The 26,160-nt window shown below is 42.8% G+C and overlaps 1 protein-coding gene and 1 long non-coding RNA gene across 8 annotated transcripts in view; one reads left to right on the forward strand and one right to left on the reverse strand.

Annotated features, from left to right (window-relative positions):
* Prosap (SH3 and multiple ankyrin repeat domains prosap) overlaps positions 1–26,160 on the reverse strand; it is a 310,745-nt gene that overhangs the window by 28,362 nt on the left and 256,223 nt on the right. For 6 of the 7 annotated variants that reach the window (XM_076520102.1, XM_076520098.1, XM_076520101.1 and 3 more), the window contains one exon: positions 3,603–3,728. In XM_076520102.1, coding sequence (XP_076376217.1) covers positions 3,603–3,728 — 126 coding nt within the window. Of the gene's footprint in view, positions 1–3,602; positions 3,729–3,817; positions 4,109–26,160 lie in introns of those variants that run through there. The other variant, XM_076520100.1, reaches the window with a different exon arrangement.
* Positions 8,040–8,889, forward strand: LOC143259145 (uncharacterized). Its single transcript, XR_013032953.1, has 2 exons — positions 8,040–8,505; positions 8,570–8,889. It is a non-coding gene; the product is annotated as an uncharacterized LOC143259145 (long non-coding RNA).

Below are 26,160 nucleotides of genomic sequence, written 5' to 3' on the forward strand. Positions count from 1 at the left end.
AATGTCTACTACGGAAATCCGCAGTCTGTTCATTGAATGTCGATGTTTGGTAAAATAAATAAATAAATGAACGAATACGTGGACAGTTGGACAATCAGATCGAAAACAGAAATGAAGAGTGCGAGAGTGTGAAAAGTAATCGAAACTAATCTGCCTGGTAAACGGTTAATCCACGACCGTCAGTTTTGGAGATTTTGGAGATAAATGGAAAAATATGAAATAACTTTTTTTTTTTAATCCAATTTCATTCGAAATAAAACCCCCGAAAAGCTTTATTAAGCTCGGCCACACTCGGGCGATCATCGATGCTGCAAACATATTAAATCCACGCTGCGCCCGTTAGATTTAATCTGGCGTCCCATTAGATCGCTCGCCAAAGCAGAACGTCGCGTTCAACTAATTTGGTTATCCTGTTTGAATACCACGGTACGTGCCACGTTCTCTTCTTCCCCGTTGTTCGTCTGGTACATTTTTAAAACCGAATCGACCTTGCCCCACCGCTGAGATCGATCGCTTTTTCAGCGACATCTCGACCCTCGCCAACATCCTTTGTCGAAATTGTAAAGCCGCCCGGAGGAACGCGAGCGTCGAGATGCTTCACCGCGGGATGATCGATCGTTTATGATAATTAGTTCGTCGAAAAAGCGACAGGCACTGTCCCCGAACCAATTCACCGCGCGTCCTCCACGCTTTTAATCATAACAATTTGTTGACGGCGGCCCTTTGATGCGCCAGAAAAAAAGACCAAATAGCAGATTAATCGATCATCCGGACGAACTGTTGACCCTTTGCACTATTACTCTACCAGAAGGTTAATAAGTTATTTATTCGACGTAATAATTAACCGTGCAATATACAGGCTGCGCAAAATCTGTATTAATAATTATTATTATAATACTAATGTTTATTACGTCAACAGGGCGGATCCTTTATGGCAGAGAATTTTGTAACGACGAATAAGAAGATAATAATAAACAGAGATAGAATGAAACAATCAGCATTAATATGAAAATTAGATAATAAATATAGTAGTGATACGAGCAACATTAATAATAATAATATCAATAGGAGATATAATGATATATAATAATAATAATGGCTCGCTTGTTTAAATTGTCGTAACATTTTTAATCATCCAAAAAAAGGAAGCTCGGAATTAATAAAATCAGTTTTAAATAAGCAGGAATAAATAAATGGAATTGCATTTGGAACTCTGCGAAGTATATGGAATATTCAAGCTTGAACGGCAGAGTAAATTTACAAAAGAAGCAGATGTTTTCAGAAATATTATTTGGCACACGCTTTCAGAAATAAAAGAAAACGTTGAGTGAACTACGATTTTGTGCAGGACTGCAGCAAGAGATTGAAATGGTGAGTGGATGGTCCCGTTCCCAGCGAATTTCTCTTGGCAGATCATTCGCGTTTTCGAAAAAAGCGCAGAATTAAATAGTACGTCGGAAAAAATATCCAGGGTGGCTCCTTGACCTGGGAGAAGAGGAACCCCAGATATTCAAGTGTCTCTTGGACTTGGTGGCCGAGCGGACTTCTCTGCCGATGCTTTCTCTCTTGTTTTCTTTGATAGGGAACGGACGTCAATGGGGCCGGGCAATCTTGTCGCTGAAATAACCTTTTCCGGCCGCGTCAATGCACCCTCTCGGCCTCCCCCGCAGCGAGCCCATTTCGCCGGCGCATTCAGCCTCCCCGCGGCAATTATTCCGGACGAGAATGGTCGTCGCGAGGTCAGGGATGCAAATCCAAATTAAACCCATTAGCGATCCTCCCGCGGCCCTCTGTTCCGACGAAAATTTTCGGACTTCCTAGGTACCACGCGTTTCTCGTTTTTGCTTTTAATAATATCATTGATAAGGTAAAAGTTCTTAATATAGTTCACTTCAGTTTCGCGTGGAAATAACAAATAACATAAATATATACATTTGTAAACAATAACCATGGATTATGAACGAAATAAAATCAACAACGAAATAACAACGATAAACGATAGAGAGTAACAATAACGAAACAACAACGATAAAGATTCTGAAATAAATTCTCTCGCACAAATACTGTTATGTAACAATTAGCTGTAAAAAAAATCTATTATTTGAAAACGGGTGTTTCTAAGCAAGAACATAATGTTCCATATTCTGCACACCAATTTTTGCATTGTCCCGATTTATGAAATACAGAGGCATATTCCATAATAAGTATTTTATTCATATTAAATAAATACTTGAAAGTTCATTACGTTATCTAGAATCATCGATCTATCGCAGAGTGGTACAAATATTCGATAGTAGCACGTCTAAGTTGCAATAAAATCGATGATAATCTTACATCCGCTGAAAAGCGTTCCATAATAAATGCTTTTACCTTATTGGTTCGAGGGTTGAACAAAATGTTATCGAAGCCGACAGTCGGCCCCTTTATCGGCCGGACGCGCGACCTCTTCGCTCAATTTGTGTACAAATGGAATTACATTCTCGTTTTATCTTCTTTCTCGTTACAGAAGTCACATATCCAGTTTCCCGCTTCCACCGTTCCCCGCGTGGTCATTGGCTCGGCACCGGCGACCGGTGTCGAAGAACCCGGGAAAAATGGTCCCAGCAATTTATCGTACAACGAGTTGTACAACTTTCTTCGCGGACAGTGTTGCGACGATAATCGTAACGTGTGCCGGTCTTGTTATGTGATCGCGTTCGGCCGTGATACGGTTCTGTTCGAACATCTGTTGCACCGAGGATTTCACGTTGAGCGGATACCAACGCGTATTGTCGCGAGAGGGACAGTTCGAACTCGGAGACAGACTTATTCATTTTTATCTCCGCGTTCCTGCTATTTTTATATCGGCGACTGTTCGGAGAAGTTTGACATCTCTCGCAGAATACTATTCCGTTCAAAAAGTTTCAGTTGATACACCTTAAAATAACCTAGTTGCGTTGTCAACGTCAGATCAATCAAATAGTTTGTTTACGGCAGCCATTTTTGTCAGACGAGATTTGAGCAAGCGGCGATTTTTATAACGTCGAAATTCATGGAGCAACGTGTTCGCATTAAACTTCGCGTTAAAAATCTTTTCACGACGATTCAAATGCTACGAATTTTGTAATCCATCTGGGGGAGACCTCTTATCTTCCCTAGTTTCTTCCCAGTTCCTTCACATTCTTCTTCTCTAGTTCATTCTTTATTCTGAACTCTTCTCTTCTCTAAATAATTATACAGTCTCCAGTTCCATCTCTTTCATAGATCCATCGCACCCTCGCTCTTTCCTGAAACCTACCCTCCCTCTTCTAAACACCTTGCGGTCGCCCCTTCGCGTTGGCCAACAAGAAGAACATTAGAACAAAAGAACGATCGGTGTACCATTCTGAAAGCTTATCAAAGTCAAAACAGAACGAAGAGACGACTCTCTGCCTTCCGAAATTTCACGTAAACCGCATCCTGTCTTCTTACGCGATCAGACCTTTTTATCACCGTCTGATTAGGCCTGGCAGGACCGGTGCGACAAGTCGTGTATTTGCGACGACCGGTCGCACGGTGGCTCGCGACTCGCGAGCAACCCTTCGGGGGGTCCGGCCATTAAAGAAAAGCAACGCGTCTCTTACCTCCAAGTATCCGACGGGTCCATTGAAGGGATAATCGCCGAGTCGGCGTTCCTCGTCCAAGAATTTTCCGGCCTTTCCATTCACGGGCGGGCAGAACAGCCCGTAATTGAAACTCTCCTTCAGCTCCTGCAAGCGAGCACAGTATCCAGATTAATCGGGAACTCGTTCCGCCAGAGGGACGACCCGCCACCCCCGTTCTACTAAACACATACTACCTCATGCAGGGGAATACTCGGGGGGAATACGAGCCTAACGAATATCCGGCGCGAGCGCCAAACAATCTTCGATCGAGCGCGACTCGCGGAACGCGTCGCGCGGTTTGCGTCGCTTCGAAATATCATCGCGCACAGTCTACTGCTACGTATATCCTGCATCTTCTTCGGCCGACTCATCGATTCTATCTTCGTCGATTAGTCACGCGAGTCATAATTTACAGGAGAACATCGGAAACTAGTTTCAGTCCCGTATCATCGAAGCACAAAACATCTCGGATCTCGTTTACATATTCGCTAAGGACCAGCTGCAAAAAGCTTCTGTAGACAACCGGCGGCGACTTTAGCAAGCAATTAACGTATTATCATCCCGGAGACTTCTTCGAGCTGCGTTGTTCGAGCTAATTAATTGCGAGCGATTACAAGTAGCTTCAAGGTGGATCGGACGCGATCAAGATCGACGACACGACGATTTTAAGACGGTTTTTCGAGCTGGCTCGGCGGGAGAGTATTTCGAGGCGGAAAGTATATCGCTCGCCGTTGGCATTATCTATGCGACGATCCTGTTCAATTATTCGGGAAATGTTTCGCCCCGGTCCGGAGACATTCCCCGGCTGGGTAATGAAAAACATTCGGTCCCCGCCGTTCCGTCTCGCTCGCTCTTACCGCTCGGCCGCGGGGATGATCCCGCGCGCCTCCGTTGAAATAATATGCTTCGATTTCGCCGACGACAGGCAGTAAAGTCTGGAATTTACGGACTGCGCGCGGGGAATTTCGCCATCGTTCTTCCTCACGCGCTGCGTGCCAGCAGGTTTCTTTGTATACACGCCACTCTTTATCTTCGCGGCGGACAGGCCTCGTACGTTCTCCTCGTCCCGTCCGCGTCGCGGGTCCACAAGGAGGGACTTCTCTCCTTTGTATCGCATTATTCCAGCCAGCCGGGCCCCGCGTTGGTGACCCCCCTCTGTCGGACCTCTCGCGGTTCCCACCCTGTACACGCTTCGGCGTTTCACAGATAACAGTCGAGCATTCGATCCAGATCTTCCTGGCCGAAGATAGGAACCATTGGGTGACGACTCGGTGGTCACTTCGGATCAAAGTTGGGCCAGAAGTAATCTGGTTAATGATTAACGATTATGGCTGACGTGAAATCAGGTTCACGATTAAAGATTACGATTATTAGGTAATCAAATAATCTAAACTATAGATAACTCGAGCAATGTAATGAGTACTTGTTTTGATTAAGATTAACTGAAGAATTTGGTAATATGGCAGGTAATAATTCTGAAAAGTTTTTAGGAAATCTGCGTGTATCTCACGACTCTACGAAAGACTTTTTATTTGGGCCCCAATAGCAAGTGATAAGCAATGTAATGATTACTTGTTTTGATTAAGATTAACTGAAGAATTTCTCACGACTCAACGAAAGACTTTTTCTGTTTGAGTCCCTTATCCGAACCCAATAGCAAGCGATGAGTAAAGATTAATTAATCATTCGTCCCTGATTAGAGATTACTGATAAAACGATTACAGGTTACCAAATGTGGTGATGAATACTGATTTTATTATAGTAACGATTAATTGATGAATGATTATGATTACCATGATTATTCTTCGTAATCGAGATAATAGGTTACTGCCCAACTCTGCTTGCGATTTCGATTAGTATCTAAACGCGCCTAAGAGTTTGTCCGAGTACTTTGATTCAACGAAAACAGATGCAGTTACCATTTCCCGTTGAACGTCTGCAATCCAACAGCATCCATCGAAATATAAAACGATTTACATAATTATCAATGTCATTATTAAGAGTAAATTATGTCGTCTGTCGTCCCGAAAAATTATTCTTTTGTGTTACCAAGAATTAATTGTTTTGTTAATTATTCTCTTTCACAGTTTAGAGTTATCCACTTATGTAGAGAAACACGCGTGTTAGTATAACTGATGATATGCTCGACAGCAGTTCAGATAATAAAGCTCCAAATTATGAGTTCGTATATCCGATTGAACATTAATTCGTTCTTATAACAAGGTGCAGATAAGCGAGGATCTGCTGTACTTAACACGTTCCGTGCCACGTGTACCATCGATGGTACACGCTTGCATGTTTACTTAGTGAACTGAACAAATTGTTTACAAGAAATTTAGAACCGAAGAATCAATTTCCACCGCAAGAATGGGCGTTGATAAGTTTTTGTTACGTTGTTATGTGTACGAGAATTAATAATTGCACGTAATACATCAAGTTTTAGTAAAATATCAAAGTGTGAAGATTCGAGTAAAAAAAGCTCGCCACGGAACGTGTTAAATCTATATTATAACAGTTCTCAAGCCCTGGTGTAAACAAATCGATCAGCAGTCGGCGAAATCATTTGCCCGCGAATCCTGGTCGCCGATGGATCCACAACGGATGTTGCGGAGGAACGCGTTCAACTCGCCGGGATGGTTTCGTCCCGACGAAAAGCCGCCGCCGCCGCCGGCGCGAAAAACGGCCACGAAGAGACGGTACACGTGCCGGCCACGGTACACAGAGCAGAGCCGTGCATTACCACCATACGCCGCGTTTACCGCAAAAAGCGAGCGGTACGCTGCGGCAAGGCGAGGCGGAGGAGGCCAGAAACGGGGGATGAGAGGAGGCCGGAGCCGCGGACAGAGCGAGAAAGCCGGCCGGACGGACGGATGGAACGAGACGAGGAGGAACGATCCACCCAACAATCATGGCAACAATAGCCAAGAGTGGAACACGTGCCAAATTAAAGGCCTCGAACGAAAGTACCGAGGTGCGCGGCCGCTCGCGCGAGCTGGCAAGAATGTGTCTGCTCCCCGTTTAAAACGTTTCTGATGCACGGGGGTGTGGCTGAGAATCAGCCTCTCTCTCTCTCTCTCTCTCTCTCTCTCTCTCTCTCTCTCTCGCGGGGAGAAAGAAACAGAGAAACCGAAAGCCACCGAAAGGGAGAAAGAGCCGAAAGAGCCACGGAACGACAAAGCGATTTCCGTCTCGACGGCCGACGTGACGCGACGCGACACGGCTTTCGAGTTTCCCGGTCGCGGCATCGAAACGCGACGACGCTGATGTTCACGCGGTAGAAATATTGAAAAGCCGTTGCGAAACTTAATTTTTCCAAAGCAGTCGCAGAGATTCTTTCGCGAACAGGCTCGAGTGCGGCGAGCTCCGATCGTCCAGCCTGTTATCGAAACGTCGATCTGGATTTTGAATATTTGGAACAGGATCTTGGAAATGTCTAAAATATTTTTGTATTCGTTAGGAAGATAGAAGAAATGAAAGTAAATATTTTTCGAAAATTTTTGAACAATGTTTCTCGAGAAGATTTTAAGGAATTGAATTTTCAAGTTTGTTTTGGGAAATACTTGAGAGCTGTATTTACGTTAATTTTTGTACAAATATTAAGAATGGAATATATAGTTTGTTTTTATCAGCTTTGCATGCGGCGAAATGTTGCAGTGATTTTAATTTTTTGGGGGTAGTTCGATGATGAGTACGTTCGCATCGAGCAAGTTTTCAGTAATAATTAGTAATGATTATAACAAATACAAGCTGTGGTAATAACTATAATGCTTAGAGATGTAAACATTCTTTTGTTTTTATTTGTATTATTACTGCTTTTATTGTAAAGCAGTAATCTCAAAGTTATACTTTCGTAAAGAAAGAAAAAATTTTCAAGAATCTCTCTTTTCTGTCGCTGTGAATTAAAACTTGCATTCTAAATTGAAGTACGTTGTTTCCTCTGCGTTTTCTCTGCTGTTTTCTTTAGACTTAATATATATAACCCATGTAACACAGAATTGTCGACTATTAGCAGCGTCTAGAATTTTACACGCTTAAATCGGGTTTTTTCATTAGTATGCGTCGCATCGTCGACCGAACGCAACGCAAACACTTTCGCTTTTTTCAAACAGTTACGAAGTTCACGTTCGTACTATCTTTGGCCGTTCCGCGAGGCTGCGAAGTTTCAGGGAAAATCGCGGTCCGACAGTCAGCGAGCATTCGTTGTTGGTCGAGGCTGTTGGCTGACATCGGAAAGGATTGAACGGCCCTTGGGGTAACGTTCAAAGACGAGCGCCGAATGCGAGGAGCGACAGGGGTTGGCGCGAGGCCAACGCGAGAACGCGTACCATTTTCACGGCGGATTATTGGTCAGGCCGACCTCGTTCTGGTTCGAGGCGATTATCGGAGGCCTTCTCTTACTCGCAGACAACCCTCGTCGCGAGGGTTTCCTCCGGCTCGCGATCGTTAGCAGAACGACGCTGCTCCCCCCTCCTCCCCCAGTTAGCCGGGGGTGGAATCGGAGAGAAGAAACGACGACGAGGAAGCTCGGACGTTCGTTAAATTTCGTCTTCGTTAGCGAGAACTCTTCGCCGATTGTCGGGTCCGTGTAAACACGGGATCCGGGATCCAGGAGGCATGAGGAGCGAGAGGAGACAGGAGGGGGTGAGGAAGCGGAACGAGCGACTTCTTCTGCCCTCCGTCTCGAGGAAAGAATCCGCCGGAGGAATCCTACCGGAAGGAAACGAACGAGAGACCTTTTTTACGTCGCGGAACGTCGCCAGGAGGGGAAACAACGCGGAAGAAGAAAGACAAATGTTGACCTTGCCGGGGACATTTAACGACGCCAGGCGCCTGGATCCGCGTTTCGTCTGCCCTCCGCTCCCTTTCGATCTTAATGGAAAAGGTAATCTCTTCGAATTGCCGCGATATAGTCGTTCCCGCCGGAAACTCCACGTTACTTTTCTCAGATTTTCTTCGAGCCGCTCGTAGACTACCTTAATTTCAATTTGCGAGACGCGACGAGCTTCAAGTGCCACCAGGACTCTCGTGTTCTTAACGGCTCTGCTTTTATAACCGGAATTGTGAAAGCAGAAGGTTTCCAAGCGTTTGCTCGGTTTTAATGTTCGTAGAACGTAGTGCGGATGAACAACAGTCGGCGAAGAACAGCATTGTAAATCGTATTGTTTCTTTGGTGTAATCAGATTTTAATTTCCGAAATTAATCAGAATTTCGGAGGAAAGGCTAAAAATGGATAATATGTGCTAATAAAATCAAATTTCCTTCTTAATTCCCGAATGATTTCATAGTCACTTGAACTATAACGAGACACGTACTCGTTATAGTTATTTCACATATAATCTACTTAATACGAATGTTATTTGATTCTTTTAAATTAATTAAATACAATTTAAATCTTCCGTTACCAAAATCTGGAAACCTCCGGTTTCATTAGAGAAATTATTAACTCATTGGCGTACCATTATCTTTACAATTTCAATGATTTTTGATCATAAAAATTTCTTGGCAGAAAAGAAAGTGCCTACATTTATTTAAATGCTTAAACATTGGCGAGGAGGGAACGAAAGTTCAGAATCGACCGTAAATCACATTTGACAAGTTACTACTCTAATCTCCATTCTGTGTGTCAGACTCGTTAAAATACGGCAAGGGGTTAAGAACGAAGAAGTGATATTCAAGGCAGCTATCAAAGAAATCGTAGTGCAAGGAGTTTACAGATCTTTCACTGATAAGTGAACGTAACCTAACAATGTTTTCCAGAACAAAAACTTCGAGAAGATCTCCGAACGTCTGTTTCGTATAGCACACTTTCAAAGAGATCCGATACTTTAAAAAAATGTTGAACGCACCGATGAACTTCACTTACAAAGATCGGGAGTGTCGTCGGTGGCTAATTCCTCAGCGAAGATCGCCGTGTCCCAGTAAACTCGTTACACGGCCGCAATTCGAGGAACGTAACTTCCGCGCCGGAAGTGCACTTGCACCGGTCTACGCGAATAGATTCAGCAGGACGGGATCGCGCGAGCTTCATTGAAAAGCAAACGCGTTATAGGAGGATACGCCGGAGTCGGGACACGTTCCGACTAATTAGGAGGTAAACCGAAGCACTTCGAATCAATATGCGCGGCACCGCAGCCACCGTGCGTCGAGGCTAATAAATCGCCCTAAATCCACCAATCGGATTCCCCTAAATCCCGGCGCACGGATCGGCCGTGCGCCCGCGCTGTTTTTCCATTCTTTCCAGCTCCGCTTGTCACCCGTCCCGTCGGCGAAAAGAGAAAAAAATGGAATCCGACGTTAACTCTTCGATGACGGATGATCTAGGACGAATGAAGAATTAGTTCGAGCCGTGGAAATATTTCTGATTGGAAAAAAATGGAGATCACTGTCCCGAAGAGAGGATTCTAAACTATGAAACCGCAGACGACATTTTTGCGGACGCCTAACAACTGTTACTCGAAACCTGCGAAAATTCAGCTGTGATTCTGTCGAAAATGTCGATGGTACGTAGAACTGTAATAGTTATATATAATATATATAATATATATAAGTTAGAAATAATAACTGTAGCTCGTAAATATCGACTGCAACATACGTTTGATTTTTATCGAATAATAATGAATTCATTCACGATAAATAAGGGAGAGGGGATATAAATGAAAGTTCACGTGGAGGACGATAGTTATTCGTAATGGACAATTGATTAGCTGAGCAATATTATCAATCATACGATTGATACAATTGAAATACCCATAATTTGTCTGGTGTTATTCAGCACGTAACAGGGAGAAATTACGTATTTGTCTGATAGTTACATTTAATGAGAATAATTCAATGATCGAGGGGCAGGAAATTGGATCATTTGAGACCTTGCTCGCGAACACAATATCGAACATTTTCCCCCTATTAACGTAGAAAACCATAGGGCAGCCATGATGTCGGCATGGTAATATACAACATGGATAATTCTAGCGAGAAAAATGAAATAAAAATGGCTAAAGACTCCCTCCAACTAACGTAATTTCAGTTTTTCAAAAACAGACAAGAAACGATCTTGGAAGAAGCAATTTCTTGCAACTTTGCGGCTTCGGAGTGGCAGTGAGGAAGCGTATGGAAATGCGAGTCCCCGTAGAAAATCGGTTGGAATTGTACGTAATCGCAATTACCGGTCGAGCAAAACTGGCCGGGTCTGCCAAAAGCGACGCTCCTACTCCAATTAGCGACGCGGTAATTGCTTCGTAAAGTCTCAAGAAGTCGCATAATCACCGACGGCAACACAGAATTTCGTCGATTGAGGTGAAACACTGTCCTTAACGGTTCAAAAGAATCGGTCTTTTCTTTTTGATTTTCTTGAAGTTTCAAGTGTGTAGAATGTTGTGTCGAAACGATATTTCGAAATTTCAACATTTAGCGACAGAAGGTAAAGTTTCTAAAATCTTACTTTACCAGAGAGAAAAGTCACCTTAAAACTTCTTTCACGCTTTGCTCGAAACTACAGTTTTTAAGCCGTCACGAAATTCCGGAACTCTTATATCTGATTCGCTTTTCAAATTTTATGGAGGTACGTTATAGCGTAGCATACGATCTTTTTAATATGTCAATTATTTAATTTTTTATAAATATTTAAAGTTGATTTCTGGAACTAAAACAGTTTGTTCTTCAAGCTGCGGCCATTTCTATCGATTATTAAAATTTTCGGAAACCCGGACGCTACATTTTAGATAATAGATCGTAGTCCATGAATTAACACAATTTATTTTTTTCAGATGTCCTGAGTCTTGTTCTACGAGAAGGGATTTCGGAGACAACGAATAACTTGTATAACAATAATACCGAATAATGCCATTTTGAATGATTTCTACGTATAAAAAATTGAAAACCGAAGCTGGAACTTACATTTATATTCTCTTAGAAAAACTAAATCTCTTACTCAGTAATTACTAGACTGCGAATTTCACTTATTTATGACAAAAATGAATAGATCGAATGCAAAATAGCAAAAACATTTACACAATTTGCAAATATTATAATATATTTATATTATTATAATATTTATTATTTTATATTATTAAATTATTTTATATTATTAAATATAATATTTATTATTTTATATTATTATAATATTTATAATATTATAATATACCCATTAGAATAATTAAGAAAATAAATAAATGTCTACGTAGTTTTCTACATCTTGTAATCAAGAAAGACAATTCTTATTTTGCATAAAAATCCGCACTCTAGTAATTACCTATAAAAAGTGTCGAAACTTTACCAATTTCTTAACGCCTCAGAATGGTGTCCCATCTTAAGCGAGCAGAAGCGGAACGGTCGAAGAAGCAGCCCGAGAAAGACGTTATTATTCTCGACGTCCCCTTTCCTTTCCACGGTGATCCACTGACCAGAGAGCAGTGAGATCGAAAGATCGGGCCCGCGAAATTTGGCCAGGCCGGAATAACCTCAGGCAATTTATCTCGCGGCGCGGCGGTTACTCAATGGAGGAATTGCACAATTTTGTCTCTCCTCTCTCTCCTCTTCGTCCCCCGAATATCAAGAAACGCGACGGTGACGCGCGCAGGATCGTAACCTACGTCTTTGGAGTGAAAGTCGGCCCTCGACACAGCGTCTTCCTTTTTTTCTCGTCTCCGGTCCCTCGTCCCGCACCCTCGTCCTCTGCACCCAATTTGGTCGGCGAATCGGACTCGATCGAGTTAGAAAAGTCTACCGATCACGGCCGACGCGTCGCGGAGGCTCGAAGAAGGTTGCTGATGCCGCGGAAAAAATGCATAAATGCATGAACACGTCACCCGCAGACCGGGATTAGGGAAATGGATGCGAGTGCGACCCACGATTTGCATTCGCGGCCGAGTAATTCGCCCTGCGATCCACGTAAATGGACACGCGTCACCTCTGCATTACAATAGCTACCCTGTAAACTGAAGATATCTTTTCATGTATTCTATCTCGTGGCCATATTCGAACGAGATTTTATTGTTCTGTATGCCAAAGATGAATGTCGCATCACTGCGCCTTGGGTGATTATTAGACTGCGGATCTTTACGCAAAAGAAAAATTGTCTTCATTAACTGCAAGATGCAAGAACCGCATGTACATTTATTTCTTTTCTTAATCATTTTAATAAGTTGTCAGTAACGTCATTGCTGTTTTCCATTCAAAACACACATTTGTCTGATAAATGCATAAAATTTGCATTCCAGTGATTATTGGCGTTGTTTCTTGCAAGACATGCTGATCAATTTGTAGATTTGATCACGGTCGTTATTAATTATGCATAAATTTACATTTTTATATCGACTCCGACTAGTTGCTAATCATTTCTTTTTCACGCAGTCAAGCTTTGGTGCACAAGCGGTGATTGTAATCAAGTAATGTATATACAGAGTGGACCGGAATTCGTAGTACAACCGGATGATTCTACGTGAAAAAATAAGGCAAGAATTTGCTATAACATTTTTTTATCCGAAACTCCCGTTTTCGAGAAAATCAACTTTAATGTTTGTTCATCTTTCTAAAGGACTTAGATAAAATTTATTTACGTAAAACACTGAACACGGTAGACTCATCCAAAGATGTTGTCGTAATTTTCTGAACTTAACACCGAATCTACCGAGTACTAAAAGTGATAAAGGCGTCTTGCTTCATAAGAATGACAAGTCTGAATGTATTCAATCTTCCCACCATTTTTTTAAAACTTGAATCAAGATACTACAATTTGAAGTGTACTTGTACTAAGATATTGATTCAGTTATTTCCTACGTAAAGAGTCTATACAACTTTAATAACTTTAAAATAACAAATTTCAAACAGGTCATTTTGACCGGATCAGTAGAGTTAGTGTTAATCAAAATTATCAAGAGAATAAAATGAATCTCTGTTCGACTCTGACGTTTTGAAATTAATGCTGGAAATGCTTATATTACACGAAGAGGATTTGTGCATCGTCGAGGTATCGATGCGGTTTCACGCGTCCCGCGTAAATCATCCCTAGACCAGCGACACATACAGTACGTCGATCGCTTTACGACACTCTGCAAATTTATTCCTAGATTCGGCAGTGATTTCGCACACAGTCGACCGGCTCGGTAGCCGGTATCGGTATACACGCTGATTCGAAGCACACAGCGCTCGTGTTATTCAAACGTATGTCACCTGAAACACGACGTTATCAGCGAAGCATAAACCGTGTCGGATGTCTGTCAAATAACAGTCCGATCTGCATAATGGCCGGTGATTACCGGACCGCAGGCTTCGCTGTACATCTTCCCAATTAAAAGTTGATTAATTCACCCGCAGTTTCGTTCACGAGGGACGCTCCAATCATCGTGTAAGATAACGGTAGCGTAAAAATGGAATCGCGTTGATTCGTTTACTGGGCCGGGAGTCCTAGCTAGTAATTAATCCGTCCAAATATGGTAGATTCGGTGTATTAACGGGATGATCAATCTTGAAATCTGGGCAAATGATTGCACGAGTGATATACGAGTCACGGCGATAGTCGACGCGCTGAGAAGATTTACGAGCGAAACCGTTTGTTTCCGACGAGACTGCTCAATCTTATCGACGCAGCTTAATTTCCAGCGAGGAATCCCACGATCCGCGAGACAGATAAGAAGAAATCCCGAAAACGTCGTTTCGTGGTAAATATTTGTCCACGGTGTTACGTCTACGAGGCCGATGAGACGATAGTTTGCGTTCGCTCACGTATTCGTCGGTTATGACGGATATCGATGTGTCCCTGGCGTCGGGAGCTGGACACCGGCGCATCCAATCTCGATCCCGACGAGCATTCCCCGGAACCACCGGCGACGCTCGACAGATTATCGACTCGGCCGGCGAATCGATTCATCGTTCGCGTCGCAAGACTCCGTTGCGAGTGTCCGGCTGCCGTTGAACATCCTTCGACGCGGTCATTTTTTATTCTCTGTTTTTTTTGACCGGCCTGGCAATTTGATTTCGTATTCCGGACGATCGTCTCTCTCTCTCTCTTTCTCTCGCTGTTCGAGCCCGGCGCATACATCGAAGGTTTATGGCTCGTATTTCCTCTTTAACGCCGATGTTGGTTCGGCCACGGGTGATTCCACTCGCCTTTGTGCACTGCTCGCCCTCGCCTCTCCTCTCGCCGAGGCTCAGTGGTCGTTGGACGATCTCGACGCGGCCCGTCGGACCCCGCCGGACCCCGCTCTTCCCAGGAATCCGCGGATCAACGCGTCGAACGCGGCTGTTACGTCCTCGATCCCCCGCGTTTTATGAATTCCGGGATTTCGTAATCTCGGGGAACATCGAGATCCTCGGTTTACGGCCGTGGGCCGTTTCGTAACGGGCCCCGCGCGTCGTCGACAAGCTTCTTTCTCTTCCTCGTTTCGCGGTGGCGACCGGTTCGTTTACGAGGACGTTTTCGTCCAAACTTCCCCGACCCCCGGCGACCCCGCTCCGGTCGCCCGTTTCCGCTTCTCGGCCCCCCGACGTTCGCGGAACTCCCTAATTGACCGAATTCGCGAGCTTGCTCTAGCAATTTGCGTCGGGCCCTGACACGCGGTCGTTCACCCTCGTTGCTACTAGCCTGCTAAAATGAGTGGCAGATCAAAGCAGCAGGATGATTAGCTGCTTCGAACCATTTGCAAAGGATAGTGGTATCTGTTTAGCTCCGGTTTCTGGACATTTTATTATTGCAGAAAAGTCTGCTTTTGGAAGAACGTATTAACACGTGGAGCGACGCGGCCAATTATTGACTAATTTCCAAACTTCATTTATGCTGTAACGTATTCGAACGAACCGAATTTTACTGAGATGTCTAGGACGCAACGGAGTCGAAGTGCTCGGTTTCGGTTTCATTAATCAAATTACTAAGATTTTGTAGGAATTCTTTTGATTGATTTTGGTCGGGGTTAATGTCTTAATCATTGGACTAGTGCTTAAAAATCCATCAACGAATTATTCATGAAGACGAAGTGACTTCACTGATGTGACTAGGGAGATTGATGACCAAGGATCTACACTCGAAGCCTATCATTTTTATATGCCCATGGCTTTTACGAAATTCCGTCCGGCTAGTTTACGAAAGGACGACCTACTAACCCTTACCTTTTTTTAGATGCCGACCAATAATATACCACGTATGATAAATTCGATCGCGTTTTCTTTCATGTGAACAGTGTACACCCATACACCGATTTTATCAATTATCCGCAGCACTCTTTCAAACAGAATCTACGATTTTACCTGATATAATTTCGCAACGTTATTATAGTCCGATAGATTTATCATGTTAACTTAAGGAATTGTGGTTATCTTATTTTTTATTTAATCTAATTAATTCTAATATATCTAATGGATAACTTCCCGTACGAATTTAATGATTAAATAAATAAATAAAATGGCATCTGCACGCGAAAATACACGATATCTACTTAAGAAGGGATAAAATCGATTTTCAAGGAACGAATCGCATTTCAAGATAAGCGAATACGGTTCCCGTAAAAGTGGCGAGCGGTCACGGTCCCGATAACGTGAAAGCGATGAGTTTCGAGTGTAAATGGTGCCGAGGACCTTTGATCGTTCGGCGGTCCGTACGCTTCGGTTCGCAAGAGCGAAGTCGCGAAATGCTTCTCAAAGTGAATTTGGACTCGATAGAAATTTCTCTGCGACGCTCGTCGACGCGCGTCGTCGCTCGCAAAAACTCGTTTGGTGGTTCTTCGCGAAGGTTAAAACCGTAACGCTTCTACATCGCCTTGTTCCCTCTCTCGCTCCCTCTTTCTATCCGTCTCTCTCCCTTTTTCTCGGCGAAGCGACGCACACGAGCTGGCCCAAGCTTAACATCGTCGGGGCCCCTTTCCTGACCGCAATTACATCCCATAAAGCACGATTGAGACACGGTTCGACCATTATTCTCCCATACAGGGCCGTACAAAAGGGTCTCGCCGTTTAACGCGCCCCCATACGCGCTGCCCGCTTTCGGAATTTATATACGTACACGCGTGCGTACACGGGCGCGCCTGTATTCCCGGGCGAAACCGTGGAAAAATGTTTCTTAGAGGCCGATGCCGATGCCGAGCCGAACCGAGCCGGGCCGAGACGAGTCCCTCTGGCTCGTAATTGTAGACGACATCGCTGTTCGGCCGATCCTCTTTGCTTTTGTTCGAGAACCCACGGGTACGCGGGGTCGTCTCTTTGTCTACCGCGGGGGTTGCTTCGACAAAGTCGGCTGCCTGGCGATGCTTAGTCTTCGGCCGAACAACAATGGACGCTCGGTCGGATTTTCAGAGTGCGCGGAGAACAATTTCTCTCATCAATTTTTCTTTCCGTTTCCATGGAAGCGTTGTGTACAGTCAACCCTCTTACAACGTCGCATTCTGAAAACGCGGTGCACGATGATCTAAGGCTAATGATCCGTCTACAGGATATATAAACTTCTTTCTAATCTTACCGGATGCCGTACGTTTAGACGGAATACGCTCTAAGACTAAAGAGACTGTAAATCAGGTTCACCGATCTCTTCTTGGAAGTCGTAAAGAAGAGAGCTTGTATGGCTTTTCTTTCCCAGCGTAGTCACGAACGTTTCGATCCGTCATATCTTTCAGAAAGAGCAGGTCTCCGGTTCACCACCCGCTGTATTATGCAGAAACGTGTTACAAGAAAATGAATGATGTGGATCAACGCTAGAAGCTTCAAGCTTTAGAGAGAGAGAGAGAGAGTCCGGGTTTATGGATGTATGCATATTGAAATCAGGAATTGAAAAGACTCCGAAAATAACTGTTTCAAACTGTTGTACATCGGTTCCAACTGAAATCGATGATATTTTAAAATGGTATAAAGATTAAAGGAATTCTGAAATGTCAATCTATTTTTAATCTATTAAAATGATCACAGAAAAAATGAACTTGATATTCAGTTTCTTATTTCTTACAATTGATGCCGATAATTTTTATTTTCCATAAAAATCCGCAGTCTAGTTATAAGATTTTTTCGGTCATCCAGACCTGTCCTAAGAACCGAAACCGATTTCATAACCGTTATCAACCCCTGATCGAGACTCATTGCTCGAAAGTCTGAAAAGTGTACCGAGACTTTCTGGAGTTTGTATTTTTAATAAGGAAAGCGTTTACAATAAAAAGTAGCAGAATTATGCGTCGCTATTTAATCGTGTCACTTTGTCTGTACGTGTCCTGTACGACTAACATCGTCACCCGGTAATACCCGAAGATAAAGACCGCGATGAAGTTACTACATCGAGCGCATCCGGTTCGCGTTTCACGAGCACGCTCGCTGACAATGAAAGCGAGTTCGGAAATTATCGGACGCCGCAGGCATCAGGATGCATCGATGATCGCGACAACGGTTGCGTCATCGTCGCACAACGGAACGCAGAATCTTTTATTCGAGGCTACTCCTTTAACGCCGAGGATCCGCCTACGAAGATGCGCGCCCAGCTCGAAAGGAACTACGTTCGCGGGCTGTTCCACTGTCCTCCGCGGCAACCGCGTCGAGTCCCGAAGAGAATCGGGATCGAGCAGACGGGGTTCTTGTTTCCCGTCTGCTCTCCGAATCCACTGGCGTTTCTTGTCTGAACGCCGCGCCGGGTACAAATTGCGCGGAAAATGACGGTCAATCGCGGTGTAAATCCTTCTACGGATGGATAATCGTGGAACGATACGAAAAAGGAGGAGCGTGTCAGCAGGAAAGAGGCTCTCTGCTCACCTCCGGGACGGGATGGCTCCCAATTATAGCCGCCTCGCGTAACAATCGATTTCCTTTCCATTTTTCCAACAGATCTCGGCCCTGTACCGTGAAACTGTACATTAACGCGTTCACAGTCCCGTGTTCCATGCGCCGCAATTATCGGCCAGACGATGCCCACTTTTATATCAAATGACTAATCCTCAAACTTATCGAATTTTTCCAAACACTTCTGCGACGCTCTACACTCGTTTCTTTGATAATAAGAACGTTGTTCTGTGAAATTGCATTGCGGCAGAATTAGCTGTACGAATTGGAGACGTGGGACACAGGTGTGCTACCAATGAAAACATAGGGTAAGTGTCCCAGTTACCGACATATTAAGCACGATTTTTCGTATATCTGTATGTATATTTTCACCTGAAATTTATGTAAAAAATTAACTTTCCCTTGCACTTCACATTATTTAATTCTCTAGTTATACAACTAAATATTTTCAGTACGTTGGAGGCTTTTTAATATTAAATTAATGAAAACCAAAGATAACGTGCATGTCCCAATTATCAAAAAGCTGCTTGTACCAGTTATCGTGACCTAGATACCAATAAGTCCCAAATATTTCTAATTTGTTCTCATACGTTTTTAAATGTATTTTTATACTAAATTCACTATCCGATAAGCTACTCAACTGGATAAATAAAATAAAATTTAATAAATTGTATTACATATAGGGTATGAACGCAGCCGGTATTTCTATAAATTTGTAGGTTGTGCACATTAATTACGAGGTGTCGATAATACGACAAGAATTTAAAAAAATGTGTTGCAGTTATATATTATACCGACCTATTTATTTCTTCTAAATCTGATGATTTTTATAGCATAAAAACACTGGTCGACTGGAAGTTAACTATTGAAAATTGTGAACATTTACATAAATTCGATTTCTTAACCATATCAGTAACCGTACCTTTTAATGATTTTCATTAATCAACCGTTGCATTAAAATTTTATTATTCGTAATTCTTTGTAATATTATTGCGATTATCGTTAAAATACATGAATTTGACGGTATTCCAGATAACCTCGGTGAATGGGAACAATGAAGAACATTGCCCTGGCGTAGTCAACGTATCGACGTTCGTCCTCAAAGAGTTTTCTGAACAGATTATAAACTTCGACCTCAAAGAGCCGGGACTAGCTACGACGATAGCGAAGTCTTCAAGTTAACTTTGCAAAGTTAAACACCCGAGGTGTACTCCGACAAAGACTGTTCTTACTGTTCGAGGCGTTCAACGCCTATTAACCTTTTGCACTAGGAGCCTCCACTAAAAATTGCTATAGTTCTCTCAAAATAATGTTTACATTATCAAACTCATTTACAGTTGAATAATTTAGAATCGTACTAACATTTTCGAAAATTTTGACCTACGTCTTAAAACATAATTCGTACGTGTCGAAATGTTAAAAGGACAAATAAATTATAAAGTTACTATGAATCAACTCTAAATGCGTTCAGGAAACAATATATAAAATTTAACATATGCCACTATGATTCTAATCCACTCACTTGACAAACTGCTATGCAATAGGATTCAATTTTGCATTAATAATAACACCAAACGGAAATATTGTAGGTCAGGAAAAATGTCTTGGAATTAGAGCTCAAATAGCGTCGAGTGCGAAGGCTTGATAAGTTAATAAGTTTTCCCGACAAGTATCGGACAGGAGTCAACTAGGCTACAAGAACAATAGGCCAGGTCGAAGGTCAGCGAATTGCCGGAGAATCGCGGGCGATGAGAGAAAAGCGGGGACGCTGTTGCGGAAAGTTTGGCAGCGACTTGTTCGACCACCCTGTATAAGTGATAAAGGGACAAATGGCGTGGGGAAGGGGCCCTGGGGGCCCCGGGGCGACCGGAGGACAGCGGGCGAGGAGAAGATCCGGTGTCCGAGGGCTCCTCTTCTTTCTGCATCGCCAGGACTTTAGAATGCAAATTGAACGCTACGAATCTCCTCGCCGCTCGTACCTTGGGGACAGAATCTGCTTAGGTGGGTATGGACAGTCGATGGTATGCCTGGGCTTTCGCGCGTGTACCTATACCCGCGGCCCTGTGTGCGTCTAGACATTTTATACACTGTCCTGTTCGGCGAGCAGTGGCGTAACCTTACCGCCAATCGGGTCCCAAGGGCGGGGAGGGGACGCTGACTTGCAAAACTATAGCGACACTACACGCAGCGCCTCTTCGCGAGAATCGCTGTTTAGCCGTTGGAATTCTGTGCGCGGTTCCGTCACTTCGCTAAAAGGGCAACAGACAGCTAACGACGAACTAAGGAATCAGGAACAGATCCAAAGAAATGATACAAAGTAGGTATAAACCATCGTGGTAAACCCAGGCGAACCTACAATGCGTAGAAACGTTAGTTTAAGTCCAATCGAGTCAGTTGTTTAATGTATTTTATGTATTAGTATTAGATTTTAAGTAATTATATAGAAATTAAATTAAAATAATTATATAGGAGAGTTACCTGTATAAGTAAACGTAAACATATAATATATCACATAAATGTGAGCCAGAAGTCACCCTGAGCCTTGCAGGCGAGGATTATAATAAATAATGACAATAATAATAATAAGAATCTTCACACAAAGAAGTTGATGGAACAATGTTTGATTAATACTTTGACTGTCATGCCAGTCATATATGGATGATAACTTTTTCATCGCACTGGAAGCTGAATTTTTCGTTACGATCTACTAAATAAACTAAAGTCTATTAAAATCTAGAGGATTGCAGAATTAACTGCTGCAACAAGTTTTTCTGTGACATTTGTCGGTACTGGGATGGCAGTCGACATGTTCGTTTAAGTAACAATCAAATCAGCCGCTACTTTTTCCGGTATTAGTATTTATTAGTAAACTGTGGATCTTTATGCAAAATGAAAATGTGTTGAATAATTTATAAGAAACACAGGTTAAATATAAACGTACTTCGAATATAATTTTAATTAAACGAATATAAGAATATTCTTGAATTCGTCTAATGTTTTCATTGTTTCGTATTTCACCCGTATCCGGTTCAACGAGAATTAGCCGGAAATATAATAGCACGGGAACGACGTGATTCGATCAGCGCCAAAACGTAATTCGGTATTAATGTGATATTGTTAATTAAGTATAATTAATATCATTATGCAGTAATGTAATTGAGGAGGCAAATGAAAGTACAAATTGAGGTATGGAGATATAACATATACAGTTTGTTCTCATATACTTTCATCTGCTTCCTCATTCAAATTATTGTATAATAGTATTAATAATACTTAATTAACAATATCACATTAATATTGAGGAGGAAACGCATGTGATCGTTACATTTCGGTCTTTGATCACGTCGCTTACGCGCAGCTATTTATATTTCCTGCTAATTCTCGTTGAATCGGGAATGGTCAATTTTACCAAAAAATTAAATACAGCTTGAAAAGATTGTTCCGTTCCACACAAGTTGCCAAAATACGTAACTTTGTCATTCTCTTGAGGCGATGGAATGGGATTTGGATAAATTAGAACTACCACGAATTGAACACCTGCGCATATATGCACTGTTTTATCGCGAAGTTATGGCTCGAGTGAATTCTAACACAGCGGAAGCAAAGTTCCGCGTTAAAGCAACAAAGCGACCAGCTTGTACAAAGGATTGACCCGCTGAAACTGAGCCGCAGACGGGGAGTTCGTATTTAATAAGTCAATACGTGCGTACGATGCATGGGTGGAACAATTCTATAAATAGCCGCTGCAAGCTTTCGTCGGCGCAGTGTTAAAAACGAGGGTTGCATAATGTCGATTAAATATCATCTCTTTTTATAAAGCCAGTAGGTGTCCTCGTGCTTTCTTGCACGCGGCAACGGACACGATTCTGCGATTGAAAGGGATAGGTAATCCCGCATAAGATCGATCCAGTTGTTAGTCCACCTACACTAACAGCAGATATCTACTGGAATTGGGATCAAGTCTGTTTCCCTTAGAAACATGGGACTGTCCTCGGGACTAAACGGATTTATCTTCAGAGCATCAGGTATCATTGTATGCCGCATCTAGTCATTCAAGCAGATCATCCGAGATTTCTATCATCCTATAACTGGTTCAACTAGACCATTACCTGGATACCGCTGGAGACAAGAACCTACAATAGGGTCGAAACGTGGTTGCTTAGATTTCATTTTTGAAAACAAACATCAAACTTGACAAGTTTTGGATAAAAGTATACAGTACGTCAAGTCTTCAAAACTACTGAACCTTTTCAAACCTTTCTGGAACGTTTTATACTCGCTTATTAACTAATGAGAACAATAGTCCGTGTATGTGCATTGTACCAGAAATAGCTGCACGAATCAAAAATGGGTGACGCAGGTGTGTTAGCAAAGAGCACAAACAAGTTTTGGGCATAAATATTTATACTACGTCGCTAGCTAGCAAACTTGAATTCTTTCCACTGAATAATCGCAGAACAAGCAGGCACCCAAGTAACTGCGCTTCGTTTGAATCAATAGAGATAAACGACCATAAAGATAAGATAATAGTTAAATAAGTTAATAGTTGCTAGTCAAGCTGATCGAGCTCGCAGGACCATAGCTATAACTCGTACAGTGTACCTGAGTGTAATTCAACGAAGACAAAGCCTATAAGCAGAACATTTTGGAATGGCGAATGACGTTTGTTAGTTACGATATTCGCAGCTCAATGAAAAAGAGAGGTCTAGGTTAGGCGCCAAGAACTGCGATTCGTTGAATCGATAGAGATAAACGACCATAAAGATAAGATAATAGTTAAATAAGTTAATAGTTGCTAGTCGAGCTCATTGAGCACGCAGACTCTTAATTATACTGCATTCAGTGCGTCAGAGTACAATTCAACAAAGGAAAGATCTATGAGCAGAATATTCCCCTCGGTCGAGTAATATTTGTCGGGTACCATATATGCAGCTGAAGAAAACTTCAGGGAACACGTAAACAAGGTGTCAGGGAAGTGTGCCATCAAATCGTGTCCGACACCGACGCACTGACAAACCGATGGGCTCCGTTTTCTTTTTCCATAGCAGCTCCCATCTCGGATCGCGTCCTCCTCCCTTCGGAGCCTTGTGACCCGGATTCAATGTTACGCCACTGTCCACGGCATCAGCCGCGAGTTCGTACGATACTTAGGCTCGCGTGCACGTGCACCGGTGCACCGGCGTATCGGCGCATCGGTGCAGCGGCAGGGGCGCCGGCGAGGTATAAATGGAAATCTGTATTTATGTTGGCGACGCCGGCGGTGTGTGTTCGTGCGACGGGTCCCGGCGACCAGTCCCGGGTCACACGATAATGACCTTATTACAGGAATTATGGGTTTCCGCGGCATCGGGATTATCCGGCTTGGAAACCGGCCCGCGGCGGTCCTCGCCGTTTTACTTTCGCCCCGAAGTCTCCTGGCAGACGCTCTCCGGTTCCGGTTTACACGTTTCTTGGCGTTCCGTTCGGTCGGTTTCCTCCGCGGGCCGAGCCGGACCGTAGCCCGATTTTTTGCCCGCCGGTTAGCACATCTCTTGACGAGTTGATCGGTTTCCTCAGTTGCATCGTCGGCATTGTACGAGCACTTTGCAGGATCGAGAGTTTCGTGCAGGAATGCGGAAAAAATACATTTCTGAAATAGTAAATAGACTAGAAATGTTTTTATCTTCTCGCGTAATCCGGAATTTGGCGAATAAACCCTTTTTGAAATAGTAATTACATATGGGAATGGCATTTCAAATGTATTTAATTATGTATTATCCGTATGTAACTACTATTTAAGAGAAAAGTATATTAGCCAAATTCTGTATTACAGGAGAAGATAAAAAAATATCTATAGTCTATCCACTATTTCAGAAATCTATTTTTTCAGCCTTGATTTCAAGTATACACTGACAAATAAAATAGCTGCAATCACGAGCAGCATGGGACGATTTTTTTAAATATTTGATTAGTCTGACTAATATATTTCTTCTAGTCCAAAAAAATGTTATTGGAACATGCGTGAATAAAACTTGTAAATGTGACTGCTAAAGGTGTTACAGTTTCTGCGCAAAAAATTCTGCAGGAAGTTAAACAGAAACGTAATTTACACTAGAATATCCTCTTAAGGATTAATCAATATTTAAAAAGAATTCACGTACTTATTAAAAGCAATAGTATTTTTAAAAGCTACGATTCATTCCAAATATTTTCACATGCAGACCGTCACAGTTTCAATGCGTTTTTTCTTCATTGCTCGCCACGCTGCATGCCGGCTTTGCGCGTTTCTCGCCGATTCATTTCGTCACTCTTTTCTGCATGCCAGTCTGCACGTCTCCTGGCGATTTCGTGGGTTCCCTCGGCGGGCCGGATCGGGCCGTAGCCCGATTTTCTGCGCCGGTTTCAGGAAGAGCGTCGACCGCGAAGGCGGAGGATCCCGCGCGGAACGAATCGCCGGGACAAGGTTTCTCGACCGAGAAGAAGGACGAAAGGCCACGCGGAAGATGTTCGGGACAGAGAACCGGCGGAGATCTTCGATCACCAGTCCGCCACGAAGTCGAATCGAGGGGAAATCTCGGTTTGATTCGATTTATAGGAAGATAAGCACCATTATTACCGCGCAATCTCTGTAACAATGTGGTAACAATGTAGAGATCTCGAGTGGATAAGCTGCGGCAGCGAGTGCTTGCTGGTGGGAGGACGCTTAACCTTTCCTTCGATTATTGCTGCTGCTGCTGCTGTTGCCCTGTGCAACTTTGTAGCAACCTTGCTGCGTTGGTAGAAGCGATTGAACCTTTTCCATAATCCTTTCTTATCTTTTTGTGTCTGGGGATGCTCGTCTTTAAATACGTCAAGTAGACGGCTGTGTAAATGTTTGCGTATAAATTAGCGTCGAAAGTTGATACGTGAATTCATTTTGACTGGCACAGCAATTTTGAAGCTATCTTCTTGCTTTGGTAGAACTGTTTGATCCTTTTGCGAGATTTATAATTTATATATACACAACAATGTAAACCGACTCTGCTCTAATGCATATCATTACTATGATTCTCTTGATTTTTTCTGTAATTTCTGTAATGAAGTTATATTAAACCCCTTTCGTTTATTTCGTTCCTTCGTTTTATTTTCATTTCTAACTAATTATACATGTAATTATATGTTTCTCTGTTTGTGACAGAGAGTTCCTTACCCGTATGTATAAATAAATAAATGTAATCTTTTGTGGATTTGTTCAATTTAGAGATGCTTTAATTTTTAATGCCTTTGAGACTGAAGATTACTCAATGCGGATTTTATGCACTTATGGCGAAAATGGATGGGTGAAACTGAAAACAGTGATTAAAAGGAACTTAGAAATGATTAAAAGGAACTTAGTATGTTGGCGCACTACTTTTGTCTTATTAAAATTATCTAAAAAAGAAAGAAAAATCACATTCGGCTCATTTGTTTTTCAACCAATGCAGAACATTTTTATTTTGCACGAAGATCCGCAACTAATAATAGAAAACTAATGTGCTTTAGTATTCTGGAATCAAAGAGCAGTTGGACTTGTTGGAATGCTATGATTCACAAAGACGCAGTGACTGACACGATCAGAAAAGGATGTCTCCAATATCACGAGCATAAACGACATGATCAGGAGGTTGATCAAAGTACGCATCAACCGGAAGTGAAGCGACGCGCGAAGCAAAAGAGAATCAAGCATTCCAGCATGGATATCGATGGCCAGATAATTTCCCTAGAAGCAACGGAAACGAACGATAATAAACGCGAGGCTCGCGTTCTCCGTACAGCACGTCGATCGATCGGTATCGATCGA

The sequence above is a fragment of the Megalopta genalis genome, chromosome 3 (genome assembly GCF_051020955.1).
Source record: "Megalopta genalis isolate 19385.01 chromosome 3, iyMegGena1_principal, whole genome shotgun sequence".
Lineage (NCBI taxonomy): Eukaryota > Metazoa > Arthropoda > Insecta > Hymenoptera > Halictidae > Megalopta > Megalopta genalis.